General features: G+C 42.9%; 1 protein-coding gene across 3 annotated transcripts in view; it reads left to right on the top strand.

The window, feature by feature from the left end:
- The window catches only part of MOB3B (MOB kinase activator 3B), a 138,045-nt gene that overhangs the window by 53,898 nt on the left and 65,447 nt on the right, over window positions 1-18,700 (top strand). For all 3 annotated transcript variants that reach the window (XM_032783908.2, XM_032783907.2, XM_032783909.1), the window contains one exon: window positions 4,635-5,214. In XM_032783908.2, coding sequence (XP_032639799.1) covers window positions 4,797-5,214 — 418 coding nt within the window. In that variant the 5' untranslated portion in view covers window positions 4,635-4,796. The remainder of the gene's footprint in view (window positions 1-4,634; window positions 5,215-18,700) is intronic.

Raw genomic sequence — 18,700 nt, 5'->3', positions numbered from 1 at the left:
CAGAATATTTCTCCAGTTTGTCCAGATCATTTTGAATTTTAATCCTATCCTCCAAAACGCTTGCAACTCCATTGAGCTTGGTATCGTCCGCAAACTTTATAAGTGTACTCTCTACGCCATTATCTAAATCATTGATGAAGATATTGAACAGAACCCCACTCATTATGCTCTTCCAGCATGACTGTGAACCATTGATAACTACTCTCTGGGACTGGTTTCCAACCAGTTTTATACCCACCTTATAGTAGCTCCGTCTAGGTTGCATTTTCCTAGTTTGTTTACGAGATGGTCATGCGAGACAGTATCAAAAGTTTTACGAAAGTTAGGATATATGATATACCACGTCTGTCGCTTCTCTCTTATCCACAAGGCTTGTTACTCTGTCAAAGAAAGCTATCAGGTTGGTTTGACAAGATTTGTTCTTGACAAATCCATGCTGATTGTTACTTATCACCTTATTATCTTCTAGATGTTTGCAAATCGATTGCTTAATTATTTGCTCCATTATCTTTCCGGGTACAGAAGTTAAGATGACTGGTCTGTAATTACCCGGATTGTCCTTGTTTCCCTTTTAATAGATGGGCACTATATTTGCCCTTTTCCAGTCTACTGGAATCTCTCCCGTCTTCCCTGACTTTTCAAAGATAATCACTAATGGCTCAGATATCTCCTCGGTCAGCTTCTTGAATATTCTAGGATGCATTTCAGCAGAAGACATCTAATTTGTCCAAGTAATTTTTAACTTGTTCTTTCCTTATTTTAGCCTCTGATCCTACCTCATTTTCACTGGTCTTCACTATGTTAGATGTTGAATCACCACTAATCTTCTTGATGAAAACTGAAACAAAGTCGTCATTAAACACCTCTGCCATTTCGACATTTTCTGTAATTTTGCCCTCCTCATTGAGTTAATGAGCCTACCCTGTCCTTGATCTTCCTCATGCTTCTAATGTATTTGTAGAATGTTTTCTTGTTACTCTTTGTCTCTAGCTAGTTTGATCTTGTTTTGTACCTTGGCCTTTCTAATTTTGTCCCTACATAGTTGTGTTATTTGTTTATATTCATCCTTTGTAATTTGACCTGGTTTCCACTATTTGTAGGAGTCTTTTTTGATTTTTAGATTATTGAAGATCTCCTGATTAAGCCAGGGTGGCCTCTTGCCTTACTTCCTGACTTTCCTACGCAGTGGGATAGTTTACTCTTGTGCCCTTAATAATGTCTCTTTGAAAAACTGCCAACTGTCTTCAATTGTTTTTCCCCCTAGACTTGCTTCCCATGGGATCTTATTACCAACTCCCTGAGTTTGCTAAAATCTGCCTTCTTGATATCCATTGTCTTTGTTTTGCTGTTCGCCCTCCTACCATTCCTTAGAATCGTGAACTGTATCATTTCATGATCTCTTTCACCCAAGCTGCCTTCCACTTTCAAATTCTCAGCCATTTCCTCCCTATTTGTCAAAATCAAATCTAGAACAGCCTCTCCCCTAGTAGCTTTCTCCACCTTCTGAAATAAAAAATTGTCTCCAATATATTCCAAGAACTTGTTGGATAATCTGTGCCCTGCTGTGTTATTTTCCCAACAGATGTCTGGGTAGTTGAAGTCCCCCATCACCACCAAGTCCTGTGCTTTGGATGATTTTGTTAGTTGTTTAAAAAAAGCCTCATCCACCTCTTCTTCCTGGTTAGGTGCTCTGTAGTAGACCCCTACCATGACATCACCATTGTTTTTTATCTTTACCCAGAGACTTTTAACAAGTCTGTCTCCTATTTCCATCTTAACCTCAGTCCAAGTATATACATTTTTAATATATAAGGCAACACCTACTCCCTTTTTTCCCTGCCTAGCCTTCCTGAGCAAGCTGTACCCTTCTATATCAATATTCCAGTCATAGGTATTATCCCACCAAGTCTGTGACGCCAACTATGCCATAGTTGTTTATTTACTAGCATTTTGAGTTCTTCCTGCTTATTCCCTATACTTCTCGCATTAATATACAGACAGCTAAGATACTGATTTGATTTCCTCCCCTAATTCTGTCTTCTTTCCTTTATTCCTGCTATAACAACCCATGCTCCTCCCAAATTCCAACCCTTCTCCCACATCTCCATGTTTTTGACTTATCTGTGGGCTTTGGTTACCTGCCCCCTTCAGACCTGGTTTAGAGCCCCCCTCACTAGGTTAGTATCCAAATATGCTTTTCCCCTTCCTCGATAGGTGAACTCCATCTCTGTTTAGCACTCCTTCCTGGAACAGCATCCTATAGTAAAGGAAGCTGAAGCCCTCCTGGCGACACCATCTTTGCAGCCAGGCATTCACCTCCAGGATGCATCTGTCTCTGCTTGGGACTCTACCCTTGACTGGCAGGATTGAACAGAACACCACCTGCGCTCCCAGCTCCCTCACCCTTACTCCCAGAGCCCTGTAGTCACGTGTGGGAGTGGTGGCTGCGATTCTCCCAGCCTTGGGGGTACATGGCTTCTCCTCATCCACCTTTGGGAATAATTCTTCATTGCTCGTTGCCAGGGAAACATATCAGTTTTCCATCACCATGGTGGGTGGGTTGGGAATAGGGGTGGAGCACTGCCTGCTGCCAGGAGTAACCAGCAGCCAGTGTCCTCCCTGTGACTGAGACATATCCTCCTCTCCTAGTACTGTAACAGCAGTCCTCTCTAGCTGGATAGCTCCCTCAGCCTTGGATGTCTCCATGTGAATGTTCTCAAGGAATTCCTCGTGGGCACGGATGCTCCTCAGCCTAGCCACCTCCTCCTGTAGCTCTCCCACTTGCTTCCTGAGAGATTCCACCAGCAGGCACCTTTCACACTGGATGGTCCCCCCCAGCCTGCCTTTTTGTGAGTGGGAAATGCAGACCACAGACTCCCCAAATGCACACCAGGATCTGGGTAGAGGCATCCATGGTCAGGCTGTCTGTCTGGATACAGGTGGAGGAGACAGGAGCAGTGTTGACACTGGCGATGCGGCCCTTCCTAACCATGAGGATTATATTAGGACTCCCTCCCTAAAACACCCTCTCAAACTGTCCTGTTTGTTGTCCCCTGTCCCCCTGCAGTGCAAGGATGTGCCAGCAGCAGCACAAGGGTATGCCAGTGTTGCTTAGCTGCTCTTGTTGACAAATTGGCAGGATGCCAATCTCTGACTATTTTTGTTTTCTTTATGGGTATAAATGTTCTATTATGGAGAGGATGCCTCGCATACCACATTACTGTCTGTCGAGATCTGTGTTGGTATCTTGTGTTGATAGAAAGTTGGGGGAAGGTATTTCTTTTCTCCTCCTACCCAGTTGGCAAAAGCCTGGGAGATAATTTTCAGAACAATGTAGATTTAGTGCTTTGCACGCGTGGTCTAGCAAAAAATTTTTTGTGTGTGTGTGTCTATGTCTAGAGGAAAACAGTGGAGCAGCATAATCCCCTAAAGAGAATTCATTAGAAGTTAATGGTACAAGATTTTTGTAGTTCTATGCATATTTGAAACCTTTTATTGTATTTGAATAACACACTGCATGAAATGCCCCCTCTCTAGAGATTTATTCGTAAAGCCCTTAATTGTTTCTCAAGAAAAACTCCCATTAAACTAGCCACTAACCACCACATCAGCTGTTAATATGCTTCATTTATTTATGATGATAATCCCTGGACACACATACATAGAACACAGTTATGGAAGGAATAATTTCTCCCTCAGACAGACTAACTATGAAAACCATAAATGGTGTCCTGTCAGACCTATTCAGAAAACACACCACAAACTCTTGGGGACCAATATGTGTAGCATTCCCTTGTGGAGAAGTCCTATAGAATTTTCTAGAAAGTGACAATCTTTTCATAGATTATTTTTTTTTAAACCACACTATAGAATTTAATAGTAAATTAAGACTGCTGTAGAGTTACACAGAATGGTTCAAAGGAGCAATATAAAGGATGTTATTCTCCATTTATTCTACACATTTTAAGAATTATTTTCTATACAGTTGTATAGATTTCATCCCATTAAATCCTATAGGATATGTACAATGATTAGGTTCACTAATTAAAAATACAGACTTCAGCAAATACTGCAAAAACATACTTGTAATCTATAGATGCAGAAAGGAGAGTGTGGATTTATAATTAAGATATTGTATTGATACTGTGTGTTGTTTATGAACAATTAGACACCACAGCTGAGATGCAGTATTACTCTTGGTTACATTTATAAATAAAGGAGACTTGATCACTGTAAAATTAAGCACAACTGAAAGAGATGTTCCCAAATTATGGATGCAATAAGAGCCTAGGAATGTATTATAAATGACATGTTTTGTTCCCCTTTTGCTAGTGACTAGTGATTTTGAGGGCCTCGGGATTTGGGTGCCCAACTTGAGACATTTTAAAGTGGTCGGGTGCTCAGGGCATGCTGAAGATCAGGCCCTTTTAAGGGTTCTCACAATGGGCACTAAAAAATGGAGGCACTTAAAATACCTGGTCACTTTTGAAAATTTTGTGTGATCTCTTTTGGAAATTTGCTTTTCAGCTCCCTAAAAATATGTTTCCCGTGGTTGTGAGCATGATGATAAAACAGTAGCAAATTGACAAGGCCAGAACTGGGCTTAATACTAACATACCTTTCCATGTCTTTAGGAACATGAGGTCTTCTGGGCTTTCAAGAGGAAGAACTGGTGGACTGCATAGACATTGACAACAATTTGTGTGGCGAGAGTGGGACCTGCGACAGGAAAGTCTTCACTTTGGATATATACGTTAAATCTTCACCAGTTGCTAGAGGGCAGAAAATTACCAGACATGTCCATAGCCCTCAAGCAAGTTTTTAATAAGGACAAGACCTTCCGTCCCAAACGCAAATTTGAACCTGGGACCCAGAGGTTTGAGCTCCAAAAACGAGCACAGGCCTCGCTGAACTCGGGAGTCGACCTGAAAGCAGCTGTGCAGCTGCCCAATGGAGAAGACCTAAGTGATTGGGTGGCAGTTCACGTGGTTGACTTCTTCAACAGGATCAACCTGATCTATGGAACTATCTGTGAGTTCTGCACAGAGAGGACCTGCCCGGTGATGTCTGGGGGCCCTAAGTATGAGTACCGGTGGCAGGATGACTTGAAGTACAAGAAGCCCACTGCACTGCCAGCACCCCAGTATATGAACCTTCTCATGGACTGGATCGAGGTGCAGATCAACAATGAAGACATATTCCCTACTAGTGTTGGTGAGTCCAAGCAAAGCCTAGAGCCACAAACCGTATTTCACTCTGTGTGCCTGGAGTGCTCCATTTCTTTTCCTAATAGTAATGGCTCTTGAATTCAGAATGTTAGACACTGGAGTGCTGCTGAGGAGGTGTCAGGCATTCCACAGGAGTAGCACATCAAAAGATGAAAAGTTAGCTTGCTTTTTTTAAAAAAAATATTTAAAATCTTTTCCGCCTAGCCACTCATCCCTCATAAGCCACTTAACTTAATTATTTAGGGGTGGCAACAGCAAGGGCAGCAATACCATAGTAGCCTCTCTGAACTTTCCCTCCCTTGCACCTTAAGTAGCCATTGACACCTATACAAAGTGAGCGTTAAAAGCTACCTAATCAGAATACTGATAGTGGCATTTTACATCCACTTTGCTAAGGTGGAAATGGCTGTGCACAGTGCGAGACAGTGGAGAATCAGGATCACAGTGTGGACTGTTATCCATGGTTCCTTTGCCCCCTCATCTGTCCCCATGAAAAGAAGAAGAGAGGGAAAAGCAAGCAACTATTCTCTGGAAGCAAAAAAATCCAAATTGTGTCTGCGCCCAAGTCTTTATGACGGCGACTGCTGCTGCTAACTGTGGATGCTACATTTTTCCTTAGTCACTTTTCAAGGTAGAACTGCACTTTAGACGAGTTTTTGATTTAACAATTTCTTTTTATTATTTCTAACTTCTTGCAAATCTCAAAGCTGTGTGATTATCCTAAGGGATAAGGGAAGGTTGTATTTATCAGCACGAGGTTCAGAAAAGATCTGGCTTGACTGAGGTAAAGAGTAGCAACAGGAGGGTGATACTGAAATCAAGTGGTTAGAAGATTACTCAGGCTGGCGTAGTTTAGAAGGGTTTGTTGGGAGGTGAGAGCATGCAGCGAGATTGCAAATATCAGTAAGCTCTGCTGACCTTTGGATTGTCTACTGCCCAGCTCTGATCAACATGTGTGGGTTTGTGTTCCAGAGACTTGTCCCTATTCCTTTCCTCTCATTGCACATCAGTATGAAAGGTGGTGGTTACAGGCTGTAACCTAAACTCCTCCAGTTCATCGCACAGCAGGAAGAAGGCAGGTTTCAAAGGAAGCTGTGCCTCATTTTATGAGCAGCCGGAAGTGGTTTTGATTTCTCGAGGTCTCCTTGATTTTTGAACTGTCAATGAAATGTATGCGGGCTTTGTTGTACCGTGGTTGGGTGACAGCCCATCACAGTGTTTCATTTCCCTTTGGTAATATCAGTGACTTTGTCTATATGTGCAGAAAATATTTATGGTCAATTCTGTGGCTTTCGGAGAGGCAGATAACATGTTGACAGCTTTATTGAACCAACAAAAAATCTATAATACCCCAGCTTTCAGCTCTAATAATCTCCTTCTTTGGAAGAGGTGACTGGAGGAAAATTTTGTCCTGAAAGCTTGCGAATTATGAATTGTTAGTCCAATGAGAGGGATCATCTTGTTATCCTTGTCTACTTTGTTGTTAAATTCCCAAAGCCTCTTTGTTAATAAAAGCAGTTAGCTGGTGTCTGGGAGATGGATTCCCCACTACCTAGTCCAGGGTGAACCTCTCAGAGCTCTGTGGGAAAGTGCCAAGTCCTGTCATTTTCAGTCCATTCCGGGATGAAAGTCAAACAAAACAAGGGGATCCATAATACCTCTCGGCCAGCTTCCTCTTCCCAGCAGCCGACTCCTGTTTGTGTATTGCATCAGGTGAAGAGAAAAATCTGGGAGGGGAAAGAGGCTGCTGCCCGTTGTATCGCTCTGAAAGTCTGAGGTGCCGAGCACAGCTCTGATGTAAGTGGGATTGGCCAGTGCTCAGTCTCTCGGTCCTAGTGGCATCATGGAGCACAGCACAAAATGCACCTGTTTGCTTCACTATCGACAGAGTGGGATGGTGAAAGTCAATGTGGATTTAACACGTGCTGCTGCTCCTCTGGTGGGTCTGCACTTTGCCCAAGTGTGAAGGGTAGAGGGCAGGAGGCAGTGGTGATCAGAGGGAGAAGGAAGCGATGGCAGTAGGTAGCCCTCCCACACCACTGGGAGGTGAGGAAAGAGAGGGTAGGTCAGGACTGGTTGATGTTTGTCAGAAGTAAGGATGGTGGAATGAGGCTGACATCACTGTGCTTGTGCAGCCTAGAACTTTCATCAGTAACGTGATCTGGGGGACCTGACCTGCTTCTTGCCCCATAGCACTGGGCACGGAATTTCAGGTAACAGTGGAGCAGCTCCATGCCACCTGGATCTTGATAATTTGGCCAGGAAGGCAGATCACTTGTGGGGTGAGTTATAAGGAGCACAGTGCCAATTCACAGACTAGTTTCCATCACTCATTCACACAATTGACTCTTTTCTGCTTCTACACATGGTTACACACCTCTGAGACATAGGCACTTCAGGAGGAGATTTTATGGATACCCCACTGAAGCATTATTGCATAAGAATGCCTTTTTCTTAGTTTACCAGAAATATTTCCTGCTCTGAGTACATCTGTACACAAGTACCACGCAGTGTTTACTGCAGGCACTAGTTTCTGGTTTGGATTGGTTGTTAAGGTTTAGATTTTGGATGCCCAACGTGAGTGAACTTAGGTGCTGACATTTAGAAATGCCGAGCATCAGTTGACTTGGGCAAGAGTTACAGATACTTGCCACCTCTGTAAATCATGCCCTACGCATCCCAAGTTAGGGACCTCAGGTTTATAGCCCAGTGAAAGTTTGGACCTAAATGTTGCCATGTGAGTCAGTTTTGCCTTAGAGGTTAGAACTGATGCCCGGGCATCAAAACTTCTAGGTTCCATTCCAAGATCAGTTAGTGACTCCTTGGGAAACCTTGGGAAACTTTTCTGTGCCTCAGTTTCTACATATGGAAAATGGAGATCATTGCCACCCAACAATTAATGTATTGCTTGGAAAGCTCTTGGAATAATAGCTGTGCTTAGCTGGCACATTCCGTCCATGTTCTGCCTTTCACTGTCCTCACTATATGAGACAGAATCTTTGGGACAATGCTGTGCCATGGTTGCTACCGGAGCTGGCCCTGGACCAAATTGTGCCCCAGGCAAGGAGTGTGTTTGGCGCCTCCCCCTTCTATTTGTTAAACTTTTGAATACCTTACAGCACCCTAGGTGGATCGCCTGCCCCTAAATCTGGCCCAGGTTGCTGTGTCTGAGTCGCAGCCCCCCTGTGCACGTTCTCTTTTCTATTATCTCGATTCTCCTTATTTTCATTCTGAAAAATTAATCACAGTGGAATTCCAAATGCTCATTCCCTGAAGCAACTGAAATTCATTACAAATGGACATCTGAGCAAAAGAGGTTTATCTTGTGCCATGCACTATTGTTGCTACTGCAGTAGTTTTAAAGCACAGCGAGTGTTTGTTACACCTCTTTTTAAGCTGTCTTTACGCTGCAGCTACCTCTGTGATCATAAAAAGGAGGGAGAAAAGGGTCTGCAAAAAGAAATTTTGCATCATAAAAGTCTGGCTATTAATGGAGGGATTAATTTACAGCTGTGCATCTCTGCAGTGCACAGTCCCCCATTCCTTTAAAAAAACGTGTGTCCTTTGTACAGGATTTGAGCTGCCGTTTCCATTAGCAAATGGGGAATCCAGGGAGGGATTTGTAATGGCAATCCCATAGAAACTGTACACATTTCCAAAACTAATCCTATTAAATAATGTCCTCTTTAATTTTATATACATCATGCAGACTATTTAGAGTAGGATTTGCATAATTGCTATTAAACACAGCTTTTACTGAAGAGCTACTTGAAGGAGTTGAAAAATAATTTCAGGAGGGCCAGTCCTGTTGGATTTCTTTTTGTTTCAGTTTTGGGTGTTTTCCTTTCCTTTGTGGTTAGAAAAAAATGTAACTAGGAACTGGGTGAGTTAAAATGAGATTGTTACCGATTTATAACACAGACATCTGTATATATTTACTCTCATCCCTAGGCCCCCATCAGGGTCATTCTGTGTGTTTCCTGTGGTCTATGGCCGTTTCCTTCTGTGCTTTCTGCAGTCGTTCTTAGCCATTCATTTGCTGATCTCTCAGTCTCTCTCTCTCCCTCTTGCTAGCATCTGCTGTTGTTAACACACAGGAATGACTGGAGGATGAGAGCAGGACCTGGTATGGGAATGGAGGTGCTGATAGCAGAGTGGTGAGTGGCTAACAAAACCACTTGGCTGAAGAAAAGGCGCACATCCTTCTGACAATGTGAAGCTTTAAAAGGTCTCTTGTGGTGATAGCCTCTTGCTGTGAAGAGCAGTTTCCTTAATTTTTCCCCACTGTTCTCAGTTTGTTTGAATTTTTGTGATGTGAGATTATAGCATGTCGGAGGCTAACAGTTCTAGAGACCCAGGGCTGCCCGGAGGATGGGGGGGCGGGAATTTGCCCCGGGCCCCTCAGGGGCCCCACGAGCCCTGGCCCGGTGGTGGTCCAGGTCTTCGGTGGCATTTCGGCGGCGAGGAGCCCTTCAGTCGCTCCGGGTCTTTGGCGGCATTTTGGTGGCGGGGGGACCTTCAGTGCTGCTGAAGACGCAGAGCGACTGAAGGCCCCCCCGCCACTGAAATGCTGATGAAGACCCGGACCGCCGCCGGGTGACTACAAGCGCCGCAGCTCCCCTGCTTTGCCCCAGGCCCCCCGAAGCCTCTGGGTGGCTCTGCTAGAGCCTGAAATTATATAGCCACAAATTTCAAACTCCTTGCATTCCCCTGATCATATGTCTCAATCCTTGCCTATAGGATTTATATCTGTAGTGTGAAAGAGAGTTCAGTCTCTGTGCCCACGCAAGGCTACTGTGTTGAGGTCATCAACACTGGTTTTGATGGTGTTTTTTATTTCTTTGGTAATTTTTTGATTTTCCTAATTAAAAAAAAAAACTAGACAGTGAAAAGTACAAAAAGCTAAATGGTTTCCAGCTTGTATATGTTTCCAAATACCACACATTCATGGGATTGCCAGCAGAATTCTAGAATTATGCAATTTTATGACTTGTCAGAGCTTCAAGGCCATGCAACACAAAGCCAGACAACATAAACATGTTGGGGGGGAATAACAGTAATAAAATAGGAGACTACGGACATGAATAGGGAGAGGCAGGGAGGGTGGGAAGTCGGTGGAGGGAAAATGAGAAAAGGTTTGGTGGAATGGCTGTTTTGAACCATCTCAACTTTTTTATTATTAATATTTTTTTATATACAACTGTATCTAGAAATGGGGTTCAAGTTTTGTAGACTTCATGTCATTGCTCTCTATGGCGATAAGTCAGACATGTCTGAATACCGCTGCTCTATTCTGGACATAAGCCTGTTCTTTCCTTTTGGTAAACTTGTGCTTGGCTGATTGCAGCCCTGAAGAACCGGTCTTTGTGATAGAGTTAAACCCAGATTCGTAGGTAGATAACCCAGGATATAATTTTCATCTGAGGTTTGGCTGCTGAAGCCTATCACTATTGATGTGGACTCTTCTCCAGTAGAGACCAGCTCATCTTGTAGGACCTCAAACAACCATCATGTGGCACCAACTTTCAGTGACTATCTACCCAGGCTGGATTCAGATTGATGATTTAGCAACCAAAGACTCTTAGGTATCTCTTGGACCATCCATTTTTTTTCTTTTCCCCCCTCCCCTCTGTATGATCTTTGGTCAGCAGGTAAAAGGCATGGTGAACATTTTTATATTCGAGGATCAGGAAATAGTGGATCCTGGGAACAATTGCAGTATTTGGTGAGTTGCAGTTTTCATCTTCGAGAGCAATTAATTACAATATGCTGTGTGTAGACAGTGCTGAGAGGGAAACTAGGTGATCTAACAGCAGTTTGATGATGTGCACATTGTGTGCCCCGACTCCTGCACAAATTGAATTAAATTACCGATGGTTCTTCTCCCCCACCCAGTGGAGCCTTACATTGGGCATAATTTTTTTTCATTTAGATTTTGATGGAAAAATGTTTCTCTTTGAAGAGTCACTGAAAAAAATATTCAGGTTCATAGATTTTTAAGGCCAGAAGGGACAGTTATCATCTTGTCTGACTTCCTGCATAACAAAACCCAGAGAACTTCACCAAGTGACTTTGCATCAAGCACATAACTTGAAATCAGAATTCCATATGAGAGACAGTATGTTCTGGTAGATTGAACACGGGCTGGGAGCCAAGAACTTCTGCATCATAGTTCCAGCACTGATAAGTTATTTAAGTGGTGCTGTAAGTTACACATTGGGTATAAATTGATCAGAAACTGGATAAGTACTAAAGGAGCACCAATTTGGCATTCAGTGGAAGTTCAAAGTTACTTATGCTTGAGGTCTTGTCTAAACTAGAGTTTGGAAGGTGTTAGCTAACACATGTTAACAGCCTATTGTAGCCAATGCCGTGTTAAAACTGAGGTTCCTCCCTAGGCTTTCACTTGATCAGTTTAACACATCTTAAAAGGTACACTACCCTGTGTACACGAGAGTGTTAATGCGTGGTAGCTAACACTTTCCAGGTCCTGGCATCGATCAGGCCTGAGAGGTGAGGGAGTGGTATAGTATCCTATGGGAAAAGTTCTGTAGAAAGTCATATGGATGAAACCAGGGATCCTAACAGACATTCAGTAGGGTTTGTGTAGTTTCTTTTTAACCAACACCAGGAGTTGTATATGGCCTCTTTTGATCTTACCAAAGCCTCAACTCTGTCAGCTGTGAGGCTTTGTGGAAAATCATGTCAAAGTTTGGCTGCCTAAGCAAATTTATCGCCATTGTAAGACTCCTCCACAACCGGATGACTGCCTCCATCCTGTGCAGTGTGTCTACCTCTGAGCCCTTTGTCATCCGAAATGGCATAAAACAAGATTGTGTACTGGCATGCATCCTTTTGTCCATTTTTTTAGCATCTATGAAAACATTAACCCAATACCGTCTACCACAGAGCATTGGCATCCAGTGTTGGGAATTGATGGCAGCCTCTTCAACCTTTCTCATCTCGGTACCAGAGCTAAAGTAATATTGGCAACAGTAACCGAACTCTGGTATGCAGATGATTGTGCTGTAGTTGAACACTCAAAGCAGGATCTTCAAATAGCCCTTAATTGCTTCTCTGAAGCTTACAAATGCCTAGAGCTAACTCTGAACATCGGCAAAACAAAAGTTCTCCACCAGCCTGTGCCTGGTCAATCATGAGACCCAGCAAGGAAGATCTACGTTCATAAAGAAGAACTGGAAAATGTAGAATACTTTGCCTATCTTGGCTGCCGTCTCTCACAGAGGGCAGACGTAGATGTTGAAATTCAGCACAGAATCAGCTGTTCCAGCCTTGCTTCTGGCAGCCTGTCTCGCCAGGTGGGTGTTCAACCATCACAACATCAGAACACACACTATATTTAGTTTATAAAGTGGTGGTAATCCCAACTCTCCTCTGTGGCTATGAGACTTGGGTAACCCACAGAAAACACCTGAAAAACCTGGAATGCCAGCACCAGCGCTTTCTTCGGAAGATCCTCAACATAAAGTGGGAGAGTCATTGCACTAATGTCAGTGTCCTTATAGAGGACAACATTTACAGAGTTGAGGCCCTGATTATCCAGCACTAACTGAGGTGGAGCGTGCACTGTGTGCGCATGTCTGATGTACGCCTACCAAAACAACTGCTGTGCACCCACCTCACCAAAGGAGAAAGGAAATAGGGAGGCCAAAAGAAATGCTTTAAAGACACTCTCAAGATAAACATCAAGAGATGTGGCATTAACACAAGACGCTGGGAGACAGCAGCTCAGGATAAGGATAACTGGTGAAGACTTGTCCACTTGTCAAGGTTCCTCCTCCACTCTGAACTTTAGGATACAGATGTGGGGACCTGCATGGACACTTCTAAGCTTAATTACTAGCTTAGATCTGGTAACACTGCCACCATCCAGAAATTTCAGTGTCTGGATCACTTCCTGTCCCCCAAAAACCTTCCCCTCCCTGGGCAGCCTTGAGAGGCTTTTTCACCAAGTTCTTGGTGAACACCGATCAACCCCTTGGATCTTAACACAAAGAGAATTTAACCATTCCTCCCCCTCCATTCCCCCACCAATTCCTGGTGAGTCCAGATCCAGTCCCCTTGGATCTTAAAACAAGGACAAATCAATCAGGTTCTTAAAAAGAAAGCTTTTAATTAAAGAAAGAAAGGTAAAAATCATCTCTGTAAAATCAGGATGGAAAATACTTTACAGGGTAATCAGATTCATATAGCCCAGAGGAACCCCCTCTAGCCTTAGGTTCAAAGTTACAGCAAACAGAGGTAAAATTCTCTCAGCAAAAAGGAACATTTACAAGTTGAGAAAACAAAAATAAGACTAACACGCCTTGCCTGGCTGTTACTTACAAGTTTGAAACATGAGAGACTGATTCAGAAAGATTTGGAGAGCCTGGATTGACGTCTGGTCCCTCTTAGTCCCAAGAGCGAACAACCCCCAAAACAAAGAGCACAAACAAAAGACTTCCCCCCACCAAGATTTGAAAGTATCTTGTCCTCCCATTGGTCCTCTGGTCAGGTGTCAGCCAGGTTTACTGAGCTTCTTAACCCTTTACAGGTAAAAGAGACATTAACCCTTAACTATCTGTTTATGACACCACTATTGAGGAAAATTGCCTTGCCCTGGTTGCAGAAAAATGCCAGGAAAGAAAGGAAAGATCGTTGTCACGCAGCAACCACAGCCCAACCCTGACTTCCACCACCACCTGCAGCATTTGCCAATGAGCCTGTGGCTCAAGGATTGGACTCCTCCGTCACCAAAGGACCCGTGAAAAATAAAACCTGTGAAAGAAGTCGTCCTCGACCTCGAGGGATCACTGAGGAGCATTTTAAGACAGGGATGTGATTCTCTATTAAGTCACATAGAATGGTTCAAAAAGTCTGTAGAATAGTTACAATTGTCGATTACTTTTCCAGTAGTAATATGAGTCTTTTCCAAATGAGCAGGAAAGCAGTTAACAAGAGAGTATAAGTTAAAGTCCCTTGTACTTTAGCTCCTCATCTGCTTATGCCAAGGCTGGATTTAGTTTAAAGAAGAACTTTGTTTCATAGTCCATTTCCTCCTCACCCTTTGATCTTCTTCCCACCATAATCCCTACACTCTCACTTGCACATACCCTTTTTTTGGCCTTTGGTACAGCACATTTGTTGTTACGGAAGTGACAACAATGTTAAGGCTGTTGGGTAATGTTAGAAAGAGTAATGACCCACATGATCAGCTCCAGTAACAACTTTTGGGGAAAATCCTATAGAATTAATATAAAAATCTTTATTTTGTGGCCGTTCTATACAGTTTAATAGAGAATTGTAACCCTACTATTGAATCCTACAAAAACAAAATGCCAAGGATTTAATTCTTGATTAAATTTGACTGGTTTTAAGGGTAATTTCTATAGAACCCAGTTCTGTTCTTCTTTAGGATCTCAAGAGAGGGGATTAGCAGCATTCAAATAACCAAGTCCAAATTAGTGATCCTATAAGTAGCTTCAGAAGAGGCTTGGTGTAAATCTGACACCACTGGCAAACAATCAAAGCAAACACTCATTTATGGTGTAGTCCACAGTTTCCTGGTGGTGTCCACAGTCATATTGTGGGTTATCTCTCATCTTCCAGGGGTGTATGAGATGACAGCATCTGCCACACAATGTTCTGAAAGGGTTCAATATGGACCATTGTTTCCAGGGTAAGCTGAAGCATGAAAGGTCTTTTGTCGGGCTGGCAATCAGGTGCTTGTTTGAGATGTTAGCTTATCCCAGGATTCTTTCCAGTGTGCCTCAGGGTTGAGTGAGAGAGCTTTAAGAGCTTTAGTCCTGTTAAATTTCATTAATACCTTATGAGTTTAATCCCTATTAAATTACATGGGAATTTACATTAAGGAAGAATTGGCTTCTTTAAATAGAATTTATTAATTTAACAATTTCCATTTGGCTATAAGGGATAAATTAAAACGAAAGGCATAAAACATATTGTACGCCCATGTCTCGTAGGCTTTCACCCTATCCTGGTACTGGTTATTAATTAATGGCCTGATTAACAGTTGTGCCCTGGACTTTGGTGGACTACTAGGGGAAGCCAGTTCTATACCGCAGCAGAGTATCCTAACTCTCTGATCTGGGAGAGCATAGGTTTCTCCTTCTCTGTTTGGGAAGTGAGATTGCTTCTGCACTCTTTGCCCTTCATAAGTGATGAAATCAACAGGGCACGGACAGGTATGTGGTCATTGCATCTCTCCAGTCATCAGACCACATCAAGTTTGTGTGTGTGAGACAATTGCAGAACATTTTTGCTCTCAGGGAAGGTTTTGAGGACGTAGATTATATGTCAAAGTCTCCACCACCCTGTTTTTTGTTCCTGTTGTTCAGGAGCTAACAGATGTCTCTGCATAAAGATAAACTAACTCGCAAACTTTAAAAAAAAAAAAAAAAAAAAAAAAAAGACAGTTGCCACCTCCTCCAGCAGGGCTGAGAAGCATCCCACTAGCCCCCTCTGGATAATGAACAATGCAGTTTACAAGATAATTAGAAGCCTGGCCTTTTCACCACTTCAACGCCTATCTTGTGTAGCTGATTATTCCTGGGAGCAATTTGGGTCCTTGTTTTTACGTGTTACATAACATATGTTAACTAGCTCAGCCTCTGTGCCTATGAAAGAATAAGGACCAAAGCATATAAGTAGTCTAGACAAGCTCCAGGCCCAATCTCTCGTAATTTCTTTGGGGTAATAGTGATCACCACGGCTCCTTACTATCACCCATCTCATCTGTCATGCCATTTTAATCAGGAGCGATTGCACTGCTCTTTTAGTTAGTAGCTAATCCAAGACTCAAAACACTGGCTAATTTTGAGTTTGTAAGTATCCAGTATGGAAACAGTGCAGTTCAGAACACACTGGATGTTCTGTAGGAATCGGATATTGTGAGTTTTAAGCGACTAGCTAGTGTACAGGTACAAGGTCAGAAATAGGACAGCTTTGGCCAACTGTTGCTCTCATGTAGACTAGTGTAAGTCTGACTTCAGTAGGACTGCTCTGGAGTTACTGAGAGCAGAAATTGTCACTTGGACGCTCAATGTAAACGTTCCTTTGGAGGAGCACTCAATACTTTAAAGTGCCAATATCATCATCATTGGAGCTTTCTCACAATGACATGGTGAGTCCCAGATTTATTCTCTCTCAGAGGCATTCATAGCAGCTTTGCCCCATTTCGACGGTATGTTTTTGAACTGCCAGCCCTATACACTCAAGCTGAAATTTGAAAATCAGGCTCTGCTTCCCACTTCTTAAATCGTGACCATTAACAATCCAGCAGCAGCAGTGCCTGCTGCATGAGCTGATTTGGGCTCAAGGGCAGTTATTTGCTATTGCTGAGGGGCAGTGTGTTGGAGTAAAGTGGAAGGAGGGAAGGAATAGTACCTCTGTATAGCTCGATTCCTTCCCTGTGCTGTCTCTGAGCCCCCCCCCCCCCCCCCCGGCGCCCTCCACTTGCGTAGAGCAGATTGGAAAACAACCATGTTGCCCAAAATTAGGAATCAAAAGATCTCATGTTCCCACCCACCCCTGCCATAAGTACAAATGCAGTAAACCTCAAATAAGCACATTTAGTGGTATGGTGGATAAGATCTAATGATCTAAATGAGGAGAACCTTTTCCGAGCACAAGCTCTGCACTGACAAAAGGCTTTGTGGTTCACCAGAGTCCTCTTCCCCAGTGAATGCTGCTGGCTTGTTGCCATGTATGCAGCTTAATGGAGGACAAAATCTGCTTCCAGTTCAAACATGTAAATTACACCTTGTCTCAGTCCTCTGTTGACAAGAGTCTGCAGCAGAAAACAAGTGTTAAACCTTATTTCACAAGGAAATCTTTCACTCAGTTGGCATGAGGGTGGAATTGTTTCTCAGCTGGAGAGTGTATATTACAAGACCGGCTCCCCATCTGCTTAGTTCCTTTATATCATGGCCATCACCATGGTATCTGAGAGAGTTTATTAAAATGAACCATAAAGCTTTCAGCTTTTCTCCATGCCACAGGGATTTTTTGTTAGTCGGGGTGAGGTTAATGAAGGACAGCTCAGGTTTAGGGCCAATAAGTGGGTTTGATATTTCATTCCAAAGGGGTTGAGACTTGTGCTCTGATCTCTCCTGGGAGCCGAGATGCAGATTTGTGGGCCAGTCACAAAGACAGCTTTGTCTCCTGCATACATAGGTCTCACTCTTGAGCTTGCCAGTTCAGCTGTTCCACCCTAGTGGGTCCTGAGCACCTAAGGTCACATGTCTCTTGCATTAACTAGGACTGGTCATGTGAAGGGCTCTCAATCATGCTCACAACCTGAACTCCAAACTCACCTAGATTAGGATCTATTGCATTGAGACATTTGTACAGCAGGGGTAAAGTCAGCAGTGTATTGTATGTACATGGTGCTGGAGTTCACATGGTCTGTTTTGAGTGTGAGGAACTGGATGCTTACATGGGGGTTGGTTATCTGTTAGAATGGAGAGCAAGTTTGCTAGTGAGCTGAAGCATCTGTGAGTGACTTTCTTCTGCAGAGCTAAATGACATTATTATGAATCAGGGGAATAACTCTTTGTGTGAAACCTTTGAAAAGTGGCTTGTGTCTGAGATGTTATGAGACTTCAAATGTCTGTGACATTTTGGATTTGGTGTGTCTCTGGCTGTTTAGCAACAAAGACCTGAAGAAAGTGAAACTCGCAGAGAAAATTTTCAACCAGGGTTCATTTTCCCATGTTTGCTCTGCAAAAGTTAGTAAATATTTTGCCATACAAATACTGCGGAAAATTCAGTTGTGCTCGGAGGAGTTATTTAGTGTGTTACATTAGGATACATGCTTTTGAGAGCAGTGACCATGTATGTCTTTGTGTGTTTGTGCAGAACCTATCCCAGTGGGGCCCTGATCATAAATGGGCCTTCAGATGCTACAGTCATGCATTAATAATAGTCAGAATACAATTTAATCATTAAGGAATAAAGGAATTTTAATCCAGTGTTTAGTGCAAATCTCAATACAGTCTTCCCTATGGAGCTGCGTGGCTGCCTCTGTCATATGCACTAAGATCAAATTCCAAAGCTTTGTAAGTAAATATAACTTCATTGCACCTGTTTACACCACAGTTGCTCCAGCTACCCCAGGTCTGAACTTGGACCTGGTTTTTTATTTTTTGTTTGCAAACAAATGATAGAATTAGAACTCAAACAGACAAAAGTCATTATTGGCTTCCTTTAAGGCAACCCTCATGTCTTTATAGACATTTTTGGACTTAATTCAAGTATGTGCTTTAAAAGTAACTGGTTAAACACCACTTCTGATAATAAAAGCCATGTGTGATCCCTTATGCTTCAAAACAAAACAAAACAGGGACCACATATTCAGATAGTTTAAAACATAAGTTCACACTACTCTTGGATTCCTCGGTGCTGCAGAGAAATATTCTGTATAGGTTCTTCTATCATCATAATTCCCAGTG

This window comes from Chelonoidis abingdonii, chromosome 6, assembly GCF_003597395.2.
Source record: "Chelonoidis abingdonii isolate Lonesome George chromosome 6, CheloAbing_2.0, whole genome shotgun sequence".
NCBI classification, from domain to species: domain Eukaryota; kingdom Metazoa; phylum Chordata; order Testudines; family Testudinidae; genus Chelonoidis; species Chelonoidis abingdonii.
The sequence above is the reverse complement of the archived record's forward strand: the minus strand, read 5'-3'. Positions and strand labels throughout refer to the sequence as shown.